Source organism: Amborella trichopoda, chromosome 10, assembly GCF_054954075.1.
Source record: "Amborella trichopoda isolate Santa Cruz 75 chromosome 10, AtrichopodaSantaCruz75HAP2 v2.0, whole genome shotgun sequence".
In the NCBI taxonomy this organism is placed as follows: Eukaryota; Viridiplantae; Streptophyta; class Magnoliopsida; order Amborellales; family Amborellaceae; genus Amborella; species Amborella trichopoda.
Genome location: NC_142345.1, coordinates 99,078 through 117,220, shown reverse-complemented (window position 1 = coordinate 117,220; position 18,143 = coordinate 99,078). Strand labels below are relative to the sequence as shown.

Sequence of the window (18,143 nt, the reverse complement as noted above, 5' to 3'; positions counted from 1 at the left end):
CCTCTCTTAATTTGTCTCTCTCATTTCTTCTCCGAGTTTCATGAATTTATTTGTTGAAAATGACTTTGTAAATATGTCTGCAAGCTGGTCATTCGCTCTGATGAACTTGAGCTCGATCTCCCTTTTCTCGACTAAGTCTCTAATGAAGTAGTGGCGAAGCTCTATATGCTTTGTCCTGCTATGAAATACTGGATTCTTCGTCATAGCAATAGCTGACATGTTATCACAATAAATTATCGTTGGATCATTTTGCTCATGATGTAAATCATATAGAATTCTTCTCAATCAGACTGCTTCGCACGAAGTGCTAGTGGCTGAAATGTATTCCACTTCTGCAGATGATAGGATAACTGCTTTTTGCTTCCTTGAAGATCAAGATATAACTTTAGATCCCAAGCAGAATACATATCCTGAAGTGCTTTTTCGATCATCTAACGATGCAGCCCAATCACTATCTGTGTAGCCAATCAGACTGTCGTCTTTCTCTGTAGTATACTTGAGACTAAAGCTCTTAGTTCCTTGAACATATCTTAATATTCTCTTAGCTACTACAAAATGCATGCGTGGTTTTCTCATGAATCTGGAGACAATACTGACTTGGTGAACGATATCTGATCTTGTGTTTGTAAGATATATGAGTGAGCTAACAAGACTTCTATAAAATGATGCATCTGCTTCTTATGCTCCATCATTTTGTTACAATTTTTCATTTGGAGCCATGGGAGCAGCCACCGATTTGCATTTCATCATACCAAACTTTTTCAAAAGGCCTTCTATAAATCTTTCTTAAGAAATAATAATTTATCCATTTGATTGCTTTACTTGAATCCCAAGAAAATATATCATAAGGCCCAAGTCTGTCATTTCAAATTATTTCATCATACTTTTCTTAAATTCTTCCATCATCTTTTGGTTAGTACTAGTATAAATCAAATCATCAACATAAAGACAGACTATTAGAAAATCATGAATACCCTTGTTTTTTACGTAGAGTGACAGTTCATTGGGACTTCTCTTAAATCCTCTTTGGCAAAAGTACTTGTCTATTTAATCCATACAAAGCCTTTTTAAGTCGATATACTTTATTTTCTTTTCTTTTTATCACATATCTTTGAGGTTGTTCAACGTATACTTCTTCTTCAAGTTCTCCATTTAAAAATGTTGATTTTATATCCAACTGAAATAGTAGCAACCTTATTTGTGCACCTAATGCCAAGACAGTTCTAATAGTTTCCATTCGTGCAACTAGGGCAAAAGTTTCAGTATAATCAATACTTGGTAGTTGAGCATAGCCTTTTTCCACCAGTCGAGCCTTGTATTTTTTGAATTGAGCTATCTTCATTAAATGTTGTCTTGTAGACCCATTTTAATCCTATGACTTCTTTGTTTCGGTTAGTCCATTAGCTCCCATGTTTGATTTTTCTCTATTACCGCTATTTCTTCATCCATGGCTTTTATCCATTCTTCTTTTCTTATGGCATCTTCAAATTTTTGTGGCTCACTAGCAAATAGAGCAAATATCGTATGATTCATAAATTTCTGTTAGTGAACATACCTTTCTTGGTTGTGTTTCAGAGTCTGATGAGTCTCGACTTGGTGCGCCTGGAGACGCTGTTCTTGGGCGTGATTTAGAGCTTGCACTTTCTTGTGGAGTATTTTCTTCTTCTTTTAATATTTTGCTATTGGTTCTTGGCCAGATTTTTTCTTCCCAATTTCATTCACTTTTCTCATCAAATACAACATCTCTAGAAATTAGCAATTTATTTGTTTTTGGATTTAACAAGGCGATATGCTTTTGAAACTTCACTATATCCAATAAAGATATATTTTTCGCCTTTTTCATCAAATTTTTCTATATTTTGGGAGGTTCTTTTTCCATAAGCAATACAGCCAAATACCTTGAAATAACGTACATTTGGTTTTCTTTATATCAAGCCTCAAAAGGTGTTTTATTTTGAAGAGATTTAGTAGAAGACCTATTAAGCATATAGACAGCAGTATAAACAGCTTCAGCCCAAAATTTATTGGGAAGATGCTTACCCTTTAACATACTTCGGGCCATTTCAACAATTGTTCTATTTCTTCTTTCTACTACTCCATTTTGTTGTGGAGAATATGCTGCTGTCAACTCTCTTCTAATTCCATGGTTTTGCAAAAATTCCAAAATTCTGTTGGTGTGAATTCTCCTCCTCTGTCTGTCCTCAAAGCTTTTAATAGAAAACCACTTTATTTTTCTACATCAATTTTAAACCAAGTAAAAACTGAAAATGCTTCTGATTTTTGGGCCAAAAAATATACCCATATCATCCTGCTGTAGTCATCTACAATTAAGAGAAAATACCTTTTTTTATTAAAGGTTTCTGTTTAAGTTAGTTCACAAATATCATCATGAACCAATTCGAATGGAGCTCTAGCTCTCTAAGATGATTATGAAAATGGTAATCTGTGTAATTTTCCATAAGTACAACTTTCACATATTTTTTTTCTTTATTTATTAGTGGTAATCCGATTACCATATACTTTTCTGGCTCATCAATCTTAAACTTTGAAAATTTAAATGCTCAAATCTTAGATGTCATAGGTAGGATTTATCAATATTTTCAGAACTCAGGGCATAATTTTCACATGTTGGCATGACCATAGGAAATACCTTATTTAGGGTCATTTTAACTTTGGCTATGGTCTGTCTAATTTTCTTATCAAAGATTATACATTCATCTCTATTAAAAGTGATTGAATACCCATTTTTCATCAATTGCCGAACACTTAAAAGATTTTGTGTTAAACCAGGAACATAAAGAACATCATGGATGAATTTAGGGCAATGTCCTTTAGGTTTTACATCAATTATTCCTTTTCCTTCAACATTTTGGAGTTTTCCATCTCCTAACTTGACTTGTGAAGTGACTTTTGCCTTTATTTCAAAAAAAATGCTCTTATTTCCTGTCATATGATTGCTACATCCACTATTTAGGTGCCAAACATCTTGTGAATTTCGTTGGGCAGTCATACATGAATAGAACATATGACTGTATTATTATCTTCAGAAAAATTTACTTCATTTTTATGAATTTGATTTTTCTTTTGAAACCAGCAATCCCTTTGAGAGTGATTTGGGATTCTACATTTGTTACATTTATATTGGTAATTCTTTGATTCACGCCCTGATTTTTTATAAATAATATAATATGATTCAGATCTATTTTTCTGATCTGAATTTCTCTGGATGTTTATATTTCTGCCTCTTCTTCTTTCTAGATCTCTTGAAAAATTTTGTCTTCCATGAGCTCTTTGATAATTTTGGAATGTCCCCCTATCTCTAATTTCTTCAAATTTTTTTTTTTCAGAAATTGTAACCTTTAACTAAAAAGCTTGTTCCATATTTCTGATTTGAAAATCTATTTATCCTTGGTTTTTGTGTTTCCAAAGACTTACTTAATTCTTGTAAAGATAATTTAGATAAATATTTTGATTCTTCTATAGCAGCCACAACATGGTCAAATTTTGCAGGTAGGCTTCTTAAAAATTTTTGAACAATTCTTTTATCAAAAATATCGTCCCCATAACATCTGATCTGATTTATTATTCCTGTAACTCTAATGAAGAAATTATGAATTGTTTCACTATCTTTCATCATCGAATTATCAAAATCTCTCCATACATTTTGGAGTTTGATAGAAATTATTTTTTTAGATCCTTGAAATTCATTTTTCAAAATCTCCCGTGCTTCTTTTGATTTTGAAACTATTTTTATTTGACGAAAGATAGCTTTAGTTACCACTTGTTTGATGAAGACTAGGGCTTTTGCATCTCTTATCTTATTTTCCTCGTACTCGCTCTATTTTACCTACGACCATGATTCCAATGCTGCTACTTTTTACGGCATTGAGTAGCCTTCATCCACAATGTCCCACAAATATTGTGAGATAAAAAGAGTCTTCATTTGGAGACTCCATGACTCATAGTCTTCTCCATCTAAAATAGGAATTAAGCTTTGGGTGTAATTCATATACGAAGTGGAGGTCATAAAGAATAGGTTATTTTTAGAAAAACACAGGGATATGGCTCTGATACCAAATGTTGGGAATTTGGGAAGCATGGATATGGTAATTTAATTAGAAAATAGGAAAGAACGATGATAGAGGTGAAAAAAAATAATATTTTTCAAAAATATTTCACTATTTCAAAAAGAAAAACATGGACAATACAACAACATAATATGGCTAGGGGGACTACCTATCTAAACACTTCTTTTTTCTTTACCCACCCCTTTACATCTCATCCCTATTTATGGGGCTTTTTGTTAGGAAAAATCTAGAGAGGGAGAGAGGCGGTTGAGGGAGAAACCTCTAGAGAGAAAGAGAAGATGGAGCCTCTAGAGAGAAAGGGAAGATGGAGATAGAGCGGTAAATAGAGAGAGATTTTTCTAGAGAGAGGGAGAGAGTTTTCTAGAGAGAGAGGGTCAAATTAATAGTTCAACAAAGCTAAAAAGATAGGTGATCCGGATCGAGCACCCCAAAAATTAGTTTGGATTGGTAAATCAACGATCCGGATTGCCATTTCACTATACGGAATAATAAGTGAACTGGCAAAAATAAATATAAAAACATAGTGAACCAACCAAAAACCGGTCCAAATCGGTGACCCTGTGGTTCAGATGGCCGTTTTACTGTGCTGAAGTCTTTAACTAAATGCTAAAACCACATCTGAAGGAAGCATGCTCATGTTATTCTATTAAAACCATCAATAAAACCAATTTTAAGTATTTGCTATGATTTGGCAATGGAGTTGGTGTGTCACCATAAACGTCTACAGCAATTCAATTGGAGTTTTAGCCCTCTTCCATCGTGAAAAGTAGTGTGATGATGCTTCTCATACAAACAAGTTTAAAAAACTTGATTAAATGTAGGCCATTTGCTATTCGTCTCTGATGCAAAAGCCTATTCTTTAAAGTGTATTTGTCCATGTCTATGATGCCAAAACAGAGTATCGTAAGGCATGTTTGGAATTGGATTGAAAGGAAATATCTTGTTATTCTTACTAGGAATAGCCTTTAAATATAAAGTAATAGCTTTTTTTTTTTCTTAACAAATTTGTTGGTAAACCAGAAACACGTAACACATCTTTAATCAAACCAATTTACCTCAATAATCTCTTTGCCTTGAGCAAGAGCAATGCTGTCAGGGGTATTTTTGTATTAAAGCACCCCTAACACCGATTTCGTCAAATATAGAGCACGAAACTGGACCACATAAGGCAAACCACACCAATCAACAGACCTAAAGCCTATCGGCGGGTTCATCTTACCCCAAAACCCTTAAACAGGTGGGGCATATGGTGAATAACATATATGCTGGAAAACATTTTAAAAAATTTAAGGAATGTTGTAGAAAGGGCCAGAGCCTAACTTTAGAGGACCCTCATTTGGGGTGATGGATGACCTCATAAATAAAAGTCGTGAGCCTTGGGATCCGTTGCAATCATAGGGATGACAATGGGATGGGCAGCTTGGTGCGGCCCAATCAGCATGACCCTAAAAAACTAGGGCTTGTGGCTCAAGGGTCACCCAGGCTAGAGCCATGTTTTTTTTTTCTTTCTTCTTTTTATTTATTTATTTATTTGTTTTTTTTTTTTTTTTTTTTGAGTTTGGTCAGCTCAGCCAAACCCTGCCCTAATAGGGCCTTGGTCAGGCATGTGCCAATGCCTATTTTGCCTAGTCAGGGTGGGATGGGGCTCGACCTGAGCCTGTATGGACTAGGGTCAAGTTTGGCCGGACCAAACGGGACTCATTGCTATCCTTAGTGGCCCAAATAGCACAATTAGATGGCTAATAAGGGTCATGATTTAAAGCATAAGAAGACAGGTGCAAAGGCGCACCTAAATGAGCTAAAATCTAATCTGACATACCCTAAAGATATCCCCAATGACCTGGGATTCGGATATGTTGTTGCTTGTTGCAAGAGCTTTCTATCAAGGTGTATATTTTGGGAAGTTTTTGATAGCCCCAATAAAAAAACTTAATAAATAAATAAAATTAATAAATAACTTATTCGGATATGTTATTAAATCACACAAGAGATTTGAAGTTCCATACCAAATCCTATAGACTAAGCCATCGGATGACATGCAACATTGTGAGTTATCTTTGGTGAATCTTATTTACCTTCTATCTCATTTTTTCTATCATTTTCTCTCGTTTTTCTAGAGGGGTTAACCTCCTTTTATAGAGAGTACATTTATTTTATAACTCTCACATTCATGTTCTATAGGAATTGAGATCCAAATGTAACTCCTGCATTTATTTCCTTAAGTACAACTAATTAGGATTAACAAGTTATCACCAAACTGTTAATCCTATATAATGAGCTAAACCTATCATTAGTCCACTAATGCCTCACATAATAGAATATCATCCAAGCATTCCCATAATTTGATAAAATATATTTAAAAATTAAATAATTTTGTATATCTAAAATATAGAAAAACAATTCTTACAAAGAATCCAAATACATCACTGGGTTTTCTCTCTAGTAACACTCGGTTTTCCCTCTAGTGCAACATCCTATAAAAACTTCCAAAAATAGATCATAATATATGGCATTGCCTCGTGTCAACCACATGGAATTTCGCATATATTATACAATATAGATTTTATACCATTATTAAAAAAAAAAATTCCGCATTGAATCATGGTGAAACTCCATAGAGAAGTAGAAGTGTTTATAAACTTTTGTTGTTTGTAGGCTGGATGACCTCCACTTGAGTTTTTGGTTTCTCCCTATCTGGGAGGAATTTTGTGATGAGACTTGAACATGGGGACTCACTCGATTCTCTTTCCGTCCATATAGAATATGCCATGATCCCCTAAAACATTAATGGCGATTTGGAGGTCCAAATGTTGCTAACTTTTATGATGCAGCTGAAACCATGGATTCCCACTCACAAGAACACCCTATATCCTTCAGTTTTTGGAGTTTTTGTATGCGGTTTGAGGTAACATACCGCTAGAGTGATTTCTCACGATTCTGTGGAGAACGAAATAAGCAAAAACCAGTGAAAAGGCTGCAAAATAAGCAAGAAACGTATATGGAGACATTACTTTTGCTGATTTTTTATTACACTTTCACAAACAATCCATGACTCTCTCAAGTCTTACAATTTGGTTTTGACACATAAATTTTGCAAGTTTTTTTATGAAATGGTGAAAATACTTATGTGAAAGTATTTTCACGTGAGAAACTTCCTTGTGATTAAGCATGAGAGTTTTTTTTACATCAATTGCATGCCAATTAGTATGAAACAATGAGCTATCACTAATTGGTGTGAGAACAATTTCCACACTTAATCATATGATGAAATTTTTTTTATGTAGAAATATTATCGCAAGTATTTTCACATACATAAAATGTGTCCTCAGGGTTCATTGTGGAAAGAGGGACAATGACACACTCCCTTCCAAGGCTCATATTCCTTGGAGGATGGTGGGGAAGCTCATATTCCCTCTTTTGGAGAGAGATCATGTCTCATCATCCTTCTTGACCTCAATTTATCCACCGAATTGTCTTGTCTAGGGGCTTCCCCAAGTAACATGCAAAGGTGTATGGTCTAAGAGGGCTCGCTCAACTGAGCCCCAGAGGATTCAACCACAAATATTATACATGTCCTGATATTACAACTATAGTAATTGAAGATTTTGATTGTCTTATTCGGTGTTAGAAAACACACGGATCCGGATTAAGATTCAATGGGAACTAGTCTGTTTCCTGGCTGAAAACAGGGATCGACTGCAACTGTTAGAGAACTTGGCGATCCGGCTGATCACCTAGTTCCTACATTTTTTATTTTTGTTATTTTCTTATTTTTTAGGGGCCAATTCTCTCGGCTAAATTGCCAATAGAGATTGGCAATTCGTCAATTTGGACTTGTCTCCCAGATGGTCGGTTCATCCTACTGATCTGGTTTGTTAAAAACTGGTCTTATTTATGTGTATTTGTTTGCTTTTCATCATTTTATGGGTCATATATAATAAACACACCCACAAGAGGGAACGAAACATTCTAGCGACTCCACCGGAGACAAGGGGAGTTAGAGATTTAACTTTCCTCTTTCTTCACATCTCAAAACATGGCTCGTGAGACTTCTCCCACATCCTCTTCCTTGGGATCAGAGGGTTGCACCAAATTTCATCTGCTTCGAAGCCCAACCTGGACTGGTCCTTTAGCTACTATGGTCAACAGCTGAAACCCTATCCTTCAACTCCAAGCCCTCTGTAAAATAATACTTTGCATCAGCATAATGTGATTCGGCGGTTAAAAAAAAGTCTCCTATCAGGATATATGGTGTATTGACTACCCTCTCGACAACACTTAAAAGCATTGATGTAGGGTACATGGCACCACACCATTGTCATGGAGCCAAGGCCACCCTAAAAGGAAGTCTTAGGTTGTGAAAGCTTGAATGACATGGAATCACAAATAGGTGTTCAAATCCCACTTGAATGATGAGACTCGAGGGCTTGAGATGTCGACAGCAAGTCCAATGCAGGTGAGTCCCCTCATGGGCATCATATCGGGAGTAAAACCACCAAATAGCAAGATCATGGGTGCAACTATCCTGATACAAACCATGTCAAAATATGGAACTTCTACCAGGTGACTGCTATGCATGCAATTAGCAAGCATTTCCATATCCTCGACTTGGGCCTCATAATCTTCAGGGTGAGTGAGGGTAAATGACATCATAGACATGCTGACAACCCCATGAGATGTCCATGTATTTGCCTGTAGCTCCTCATGAGATGTCCATGTATTTGCCTGTAGCTTTGCGTTCTAGAGGAAGCCTTGCCAACCCTTAATGAATTTTCAAAGGGTTTTCCTAATATAGCAAAAGGTGATTTTTCAGAATAACTATAATTGAAAATACTCAAAACTTTCAAACGAATATTGTTTTAAATCACGCGATACCATAGAGATTGAAGATAAAGCCTTACAGAATCTTGAAGAAAACCAACTGAAATATAGATAAATTTTTTAAAATCAAAGGGTTTCTTAAAGAAAATAGAAGTCAATACTTTTCGCTCCAAATCTTTTGAACAAAATTCTTTATCAGAGAAATTACAAATCTATTAGAGGAATCCAATGTCGATTTTTGACACATTCCATGGAATTTGGTTGAGAAAAAAAAACAAAAAAAAAAATCTAATAAATGACACGTTGGGATTTTTAAGCTATAAATAAAGATGAACTTTGATCTCTCAATCTCATCAAAAAATGATTTTGATGCAAAAAAGTTGAAAAAAGATTCAATGTGGGGGAGAATGTACGATGAAAAAGTACCCAAAATGAGGAGTCTTCTTCAAGCTTGTCAAACATAAAAAATAAAAAACTTTATTGAATTACCCATTGGAGTATTTCACACCGACCCAAGTCTTTTGATTTAATTTCAAAATATTCATAAAAACACATGCGACATTTTGATGAACTTCCCGAGAAAAAAGAGAGAATCTCAAGACAACAACAGATTTTGGAGGGCCTTGGATCACTTTTCCAATTCCTAGCCAACGCCAGCAGTTCCAAGTCAGGCTTCGAAACGCCACTAAAGACACCACCAATCCTTTTTTTATCATTTCTTAATATTAACTTTGAAGTAATGGAACACTCAAGAACAACTGCGACCTTGAAAATATTTGTGGGGCTCAATGGCTTTGCTTATAATGTATTAATTTCACATAAGACAAACGGTGTAATTCATGTTGGTACAAGTAACGAACCTATCAAAATAATGGACGTGAGGCGGGCCTTTTTCTTGTTACAATGAAACAGTATATTGGAACTGTCGGTATATTAATCCGTAATGTACATGATCCGGTGGCATGACATTGATCAATCTGCTTCTTCTTCTTCGACTGTGAAATCAGGCTCCGAGGGTTTTTGCGGTACTTTGACCAAATCCCCTACCCTTCCCTTGCTCTTCATTGTCCTTAGCCTGTGCACCCCACGAAGAGCATTGGCCGCGAAGCGTGAGGCATAGATCGTGGCTCCCAGGCTTGATGAAGGCGAGGAGCCTCCAAGCCCAACACCACCACCACTTGAGCCATCATCCTCGCCCTCACCCTCCTCTTCTTTGCGTCGAATCTCGGCGAGCTTCCTCTTGGAGTAGCGGCGCCATGCAGCCTGGACGAAGCAGGCTGCCCATGTGCGCCACTGTTGCGAGTAGAAGCGGAAGGTGTGCTGCACCTGTCTGCTGTGCAGCCGCCTGAACTGGCTCGCTACAAACTTCAGCTCTTCAGCAATGAGGGCAAAGGCCTCTACCTCAGTCAGGGCCCTCACTGTCCTTGTGGATGATGGCAAGTTGGCTCCTGACCGTGGGTCCAATGCCCATGTCAATAGCTCCTCACCGCAAAAGTCTCCCTCCTTGAGGAGACTCCGGTTGAAGAACCCAGTCCTCCCTCCATCAGTGGTAATGCTCTCCAGGCGGCCACGTATAATGAAGAGCATCTCATCCACAGGGTCCCCTTCCCTCACAATATACGTGCTCTCTGTGTACAGGCTTGGCTTCAATCGTTCACATATCGCATCTAGCAGACGCTCATCCATGTTATCAAACAGTGGAACCTGGACACCAACCAACCATAGGCCCTTAGTGCTTAATCAAGGGAAAGTGCATGAAGAAATCATGAATAGAAGATGAAAAGTAATAAGGAAGGGGAAAGAATAGGGAGAAGCATAGATTACTTACTCTCCTGACCAAAGCCAAACAGAGGTGGCGCTTGATGTCCCTCCTGAGATCCTTGGGAAGGCTCTGAACCAAGCTCTCCTCATCTACTCCTCTAGTCTCCAACCACCTGTAGTGGTCATAACGCCTGACCCGCTCCCTAAGATCCTGAGGAAGCATACGATGATGCATCCACTGCTCAGAGTCCCGCCGTTTCACCCTCATCTCTTCCAGTCTAATTGTGAGTGACTGCAAATAGGTCTGAGAAGCAAAAGAGAACTCCTTTGAGTTGCGTTTAAGACCTACTGCATCTCAGAATAGTTCTAACAGAAAAAGAAAACCCAAAAAAAGAAAACAATGAAGACTCTGTTTTTATACTTTTTCTTGACTAATAAAGGTGAAAGTACAACAAAGTCATAGCAGCATCGTTAACTAAATGAAGGGTAGACTCTTTCAGTTTCCAAATATGGGTCCTTGTTCTAAATATGGATTCTTTGCCACTGCCTATTTTTGCATGATGTCAGCATAAATATGGTACATGTGATTTGGATTTGGAGAATAAAATCTTGCAAGAGTGTGATGATAGACCTATATTTATGGTTGCTAGTTTTATATGTAACAAGTTGGGTTTTCCTCATTTCTTGGAACTAAAATCCATGGCAAGAACAATCAGTAATGTGCAACAATGCTAATGGAATTTGGTGTTCTGATGCTACTGCATGGAAGAAGTCGTAATTTTTGATAATGAAGGGTCCACATAATTCACTGTAATTTGCCTCATACAAAGAGGTAATGCGAAAATTTGGACCAAATCAATCATTTTTCTTTGTCGGGTGGTTCAGCAGCCCATATGGCCAAAGGACTGAATCCTATTAAATGAATAAATTAAACTCCTATGGCGCTCACTTCAAGTCAGATGACATAGACTTACTGATTCGAAAGAAATGATGGTAAAACTAAAAGAATAAACTAAAATTGTTAAAAAGAAAAATGGTACCATTGATTGTTGAGATTAAAGTCATCCACACCCACCAATAAAAAAACAAGCATCACCCTGTGGCAATATGTAACAATTCTATTATGCATTGTATAAGAAAAAGGGGTATCCTGTTACTTATGGAGACTAGGTTCATGTGTGTAATGTGTGTGTATATCTTCATTTGTTTGGTGTATTATTTCTGTATGGTCATGATACTAGACGTAGGACCTGCTTGTCCTAATGTGAATTTTTTTTTTAAAGTGCTGACATTTGTATTAAGTGAGAAGATCAGAAGAAGTACAAAAAACAGAAAGTATGGCAGCCCTTAGGTGGTCCTAATGTGATTGTGCTGTCATATATATATCATCAGAGCGACCTTTCGCTGGATATATTTCATTCTCTGGGTTATTGCTTTCTTTTGCTCATCTCAAACTTCCTGCCAGTAAACCTTAATCCTAAATTTCAGTTTATTTTTGGGTGGCCAGTTTGGGCTCTTCCAAATTTTATTTTATCTGTTGTTTCGAATGCCTATACACTATCGAGACGTTCTTCTACAAAATATACTTCGTAGAAGTATCTTGATTGTAATAAGACAGCCTCCTCTCCACGATGTCCTGCTACATCATATACGAGGGAAATAACAGGTTACATCTGCTGATTACCTGCATGTTACCAATAAGGAGGGCAAAGAGTATGAGCCCGAGAATGGCAAGAGCTATGGAAAAGATAACCTCCCCAGGGTAAGTGCTTGTCTGGAGACCTTGTCCCAATGTACTGCAAAATAACCAACTGAATCAGATAGGAAAATAATAAAGATAGATATGTTCCTAAAAGTGTTAGGAACTACAGTATGCATATGTACAAACAGATCACACGCAATCAACAGAACAAATATACATCAAAAAGTCAATTTGGCCTAAAACGAATTGACAACATTTACATAAAACCAACACTGGACCAAATGCACCCATTAGAACCTCTCAACCACCCCAGAGGAAATGGCACTGCAAAAGCAATTAGAACCAATAGAGCATGCACACCAGCCATTGTCGATAGAACAATCAAGCCAATAAACAAAACAAAATCAGAATACTGGCTTAAGTTTTAGAAGATACTGTGCGTTAACATATAAAGATCACCTATAAAAAACATACATATATATCAAAAAGTCAATTTGGCCATCAAAGAATTTGCAAAATTCTCATAAAACCTACTACTGGAAGAAATTCCCCTTTAGAATCTCTCAACCACCCAATCGCATTGTAACAGCAATTAGAACCACCAGAGCATGCACACTAGTCAATGTTTATAGAACAATTAATCCATAAAACAAAATACAACCACAATACTGCCATAAAACAAAATAAAACCAGAATACTTAAAAAAGAAGGCTTTTGATTCTGCCTTTTGATTTTTATTTTTTTCTTTCTTTTTCCTAGTGCATCCGCCTGTGGTTTGCCTAGCGCTTTGTACTTCTATTCCTATAATTTAAGGTTAACTCTCTCAAACACAAATGCTGCACAGTACACTGTGGGCTGACAAAAACATTCTCCGACTCTGAGAGACACTTTCACGACCAACTTGGAGGCTTCATAGAGGATCCTAATGACATCCTAGGAAGTCCCACACAAGCTGTGAACTACGACTGCTCACAGGAATAGAGGCAGTCTCAAACCCGATTACCGAAGCAAGGTCGCATGATCCCATTCAATGAGCAATTACGACCCTTGATTATCCTTACCTGAAATTCTTACCTAAGAGACATTTTACACCATAAGCATCTGCAGCAATTCTCAGCCCTCAAGCTTGTAAAACACATGAACACGCCTATAGCCCATCAACTTTCCTCCCGCCCCCAAAAAAAACGGAAAGGAAAAAAACTAAACTGGCAAAAGAAAAATGAAATACAAAACAGCTCTATGACCTCCAACAAAATAAGGAAACTCACGTTAATAATACAGCACTGACTTCCCCCCAAAAAAAAAAATGTTAGTAATACAGAGCTAGGATATTCCTGGTTTAATTTGTTAAGCGTCCGCAGCAATTCACAGCCCTTGAGCTTGCAAAACAAATGAAAAACACTAAGCTTCCCACATCCCAAGCCCCTCCAAAAAAAAACCAAAAAAATAAAAGATACTGGAGAGTCCTTTGACCTCCATCAAAATATGTTAAAGACAGAAATTCAGGTTTGTAATGTGGAGCTGAGATAAGTTTCTTGGTTTTATTTCTCACTTGAATAATTTCCATTTTATCTGTTTTTTCCATTTCTATTTATTTCATGAATATGCCTTGTTGACTGAGAGATGTATTTCAAGCATCTGCTTTGTTTGGACAATATTCGACTCTAAGTCCCACACAAGCACATGTCGTTTGTGCAATATACTAGCACATGTCGTTTGTGCAATATACTCCACCTCTGTCTACCCTATGTAACACAGCACAATAGAAAAAAAGAACGGCCTGCCTATATTAAACATATGAAATGTGACCATTTAATCAATTGAAGATCCTGCTAAACAATGATCAACTATCATGATTACAGATTGCGAACCTCAAATTTTGCAAACCCCACCACAAGCAGTAACAATATTTTGACAAGAACTTCTTTGATGCAACAATTCCTGAAGAAAGTGCTTGTTTATAAATGCCAAAATCAAAATTGTCACTATCAGCAGAGCATTGACCATCCAGAACTCCCTTGCTGATGCTGGACCATCTTTGAAAACCTTCCAAATTCTGATTGCCACAATATAAGTAACTCTTGTTACAGCTGTCACTTGTAGAGCAAGCAAAACGCCAGCATGCATCTTCACGTTCAACAGCAAGCAAGTACCAGAAAGCCCCAACCATCTGCAAAGGTGTGGGGACCATCTAATCAGAATTTTTCTTATTTAATTACAAATGTTCTCAATAAAACCGGTAACTTTTTGGGTATCACATTCATATATAAAAGTTAAAATCCAATGCACACAGTGACAATAACAAATAATAGTGAATGTACTATTGGCAGAATGACCAATTTTATATCATCCATGACAATTCAAACAAATCAAAACATTGCATATTGGTTTTATATAAGTTTGTTTTAGGGAAATCAACTAGAAAATCCTTTTTTATTTTAGAAATTAAAAAATAATCCTATATATTTTATATTTTACAACTAAGTCCCATTTATAGTGAATGTTGTATTTTTATTTTGATCTTTTATGTATGTATCTGATTAAGCTTAAATTTTGGGCATCCATACTTCTCACTAAAACACATTGATGGGAGATTAAATCTACCTTTTTCCCGAGTCTCAAATAAGTAAAATCAGGAATAATGGAGAAAAAAAAATGGCTATAAATCGAGCCAAGAGAATAAGAACTTTTTTTTTTCATAAAATAAAATGCATTCCAAATAATATAAGCATCCCAAAATTTGACATTCAACCTTTGATAAGCCTATGAAACCCTAAAATTAACTTGCGACCTAACTACATATTATAAACTCTAATATACCCCTAAACAATACTAAAATTTCAGAAATACTCCTGTGAATCATAATCCATGAAAACTACCTATAAATAATAACCAGTGAATAGTAAATAAAAATATAAAAAAAACAACCTAGAACCCCTAGAAACTTAAAAAACCCTAAAAATAAACCCTACAACTAAAACTAAAACTAAAACTAAAATATAAATCCTTTGAAATTAAACAAACACTAAAAATTAGAATAATTTTGCCTTGCATCATTCTCTCATAGTTGGAGAAAACTCTACCTCAAGTTTTGAAGTGTGCTAAGATGAATTCAACATCAAAACCACCTTCTTCAAACTTCTTCTTTGTTGACTCTATTATTATTCGTGGTAAAAAAATTTTCCTCAAGAAACAGATCTTGATATATATGCATCGAGGAATTGATGCAGATTTATCAAATTCGGCTATTCTTGGACTCCCAATGAAATTTATGTAGGAAGCTTTCGTCTTAATGTTCTGGCCTTTAGAGGTTTTCTCGACATTTATTTCATTACACTCTGAAACAAGGGCCACAATTTGCGATTTATGAGTCGACCACACTTCTGCAACAATATTTTGATTCCAATGCCCTAAATCTCTCCAACACTCCACCTCTTCAACATACTTGAGATCATCTTTTTTTTCGTTTAAGATCGGTCTAACCACGAAATATTGATCATCATAGATTGAATCTCTTACAAGATCTTGTTCTTCATCTGTATAAGTATCGAAGATTGGTAACGGATCCCAATCTACAACCTGCGTCAAAATCAAGAATGGCACCCTTCAAATCGAAAACCCTAGAGTGATGGTCCCCACATCTAGGTCTTCCATCAGTTTCCTCTTCACTCGACTCTACATGCAGAGTGCGACAGTGAAAATGATGTGCTCGAGATCCTCTTGAGCTGAAAGATCACCGTCTTGCTCATTATTGAGGCTTGCAAACTGTTGCGTCAGTTGCTGAACTTGTCTTTCGAGTCCATCAATTCTCTCTTCTCTAGGATTACGAAGCGGGATTAAGAAACCTTCCCTCCCACTACCGAAATTGGCAGGATCTAGGCTGCTTTGGCAAAACTTTGACCAAAATCAGCAAACCATAAATCCAGCTGCAACTTCCCTGCTTTGCTTTTCAAGAAAACCCAAGCTCTACTACCACATGATGCAAGAAGAAAAGGTAGGATATTAAATATACCTTTTTCCCGAACCTCAAACAAGTAAAATCAACAATAATGGAGAAACAAATAACATGGTTGTAAATCAAGCCTAGAATTTTATTCTTTCATAAAATAAAATACATTCCAAATACCCTAGGCATCCAAAATTTGAAATCCAACATTTTATAAGCCTATGAAACCCTAAAATTAACTTGAAACCCCAGTACACATTCAAGACTCTAAAATACCCTTAAACCATACAAAAACTCCAGAAATAACCCTGGAGCAGTAACCCCAGAATAGTACCTCTGAATAGTAACCAGTGAATAGTAAATTAAAATATAAAAAAAAAATTCATAGAATCTCTAAAAACTCAAAAAAACCTAAAACTAAAATTATAATATACATCAAAAAATAAAAAAATTAGAATAATTTGTCCTGCATCACACACTTGTAAAAATATTAAGAAATTAAATTAATTTAAACAAAAATGATAAAATATCCCTACAAATTCCAAATTTTGGGGTATTTTTAACATTTGTTTATTTTAAATATTTTTTGCATATTTTTTACAAATGCAATATGGTGAAAAGTAGCAAATCCCCAAATTGGAGCTCAATCCGATGAATGGAAAAAGAAAATAAACTAGAAGTGCAATACATAGTCTAAAAAAGTTGGACTTTAAGTGTAAAATATAAAATAAAAAGGACTATTTTTTAAGTTTGATAATAAAATAGCATCTTTCATAAATTTCCCTTTATTTTTTAATAATTACCTTTATGGTACCTTTATTGAAATCTAAATTATCAATCCAGACAAGTCAAAAAATGATTTCAGCTCACCTTCATAAACGTGGCAAATATCAAGTGATCATAATTGTCCTTAAAGAAAACTAGAGAAATATTGAAGCTTAAGAGGTCCTCTATTCCTCTTCCTTTGCTTCCAATCACTCAAATTCGCCATGCATTTTTATCAACTCAACAGAAAAATTTATCTAAGTCTTATAAATCCCAAGGGATCTATCCTTGCTGTTGCCCCCATTTTCTTATAATTAACTTTTTTTTATGGAACTATATATCAAATTATGCTCATTAAGACATTCAAACTGAAAAAGGGACCTGCCCTGTTTAATCTCGAACAACCGTACCAACCCTTTCGAGGCCTGGTTTGCCAATCAAGCCCCAATCAAAGTGTAAGGTAGTGTAACCTCAAACTTAAAATGAATAAGCTCCTGAGCTCCAAATCATGGAACTCTGACAAGACAATAACGCATTGGATCCCCACATCCTTGATCCTCACATAATATCTCGCATGGTGCATCCTTCAATAGGAGAAAGTGGTTCCATTATATGCTCCTTCACAACCCGCAACAGGGTGGCCAAAAGGCATAACTTCAACCACAGAGAACACTTTCAGTACACTAAGAAACTCCGGACCTTTCAAGCATATTGTCAAAGCAGGAAATGATCCATAGTTTCTTTGAAATCGAATCAAAGATAGAAGACGTTAGGAAACTAGAACCCTTGTCGTGCAGATGGTCACCCTATGAACACTTCTCACCAGCGTTTCGGAAATCGATTCACTAGTTTTGGAAATCGATTCGAGTTACATGGACAAGTCTGAGTGGACTCGCCCGAGTCAAGCCCATATCAGTTAATTTGGATAAATAAGAATAAATTGGAAAAAATCAGAATATTTGAGAATAATATAAAAGATGAAATTTTTCTCAAAAATTAAAAAGATTATTGTTGGAACTGAAAAGTATAGGGTATGGAAAAATATTGTTTCCTTCTCAAA

The 18,143-nt window shown here is 36.1% G+C and overlaps 1 protein-coding gene across 19 annotated transcripts in view; it reads right to left on the bottom strand.

Moving 5' to 3' along the window:
• Positions 1-9,684: 9,684 nt before the first annotated feature.
• The window catches only part of LOC18426073 (putative cyclic nucleotide-gated ion channel 5), a 37,763-nt gene continuing 29,304 nt past the window's right edge, over positions 9,685-18,143 (bottom strand). For 18 of the 19 annotated variants that reach the window (XM_088850204.1, XM_088850207.1, XM_020662309.2 and 15 more), the window contains 4 exons: positions 14,244-14,542; positions 12,355-12,466; positions 10,738-10,974; positions 9,685-10,613 (listed from right to left, as the gene is read on the bottom strand). In XM_088850204.1, coding sequence (XP_088706330.1) covers positions 9,882-10,613; positions 10,738-10,974; positions 12,355-12,466; positions 14,244-14,542 — 1,380 coding nt within the window. In that variant the 3' untranslated portion in view covers positions 9,685-9,881. Of the gene's footprint in view, positions 10,614-10,737; positions 10,975-12,354; positions 12,467-14,243; positions 14,543-15,455; positions 16,267-18,143 lie in introns of those variants that run through there. The other variant, XM_088850214.1, reaches the window with a different exon arrangement.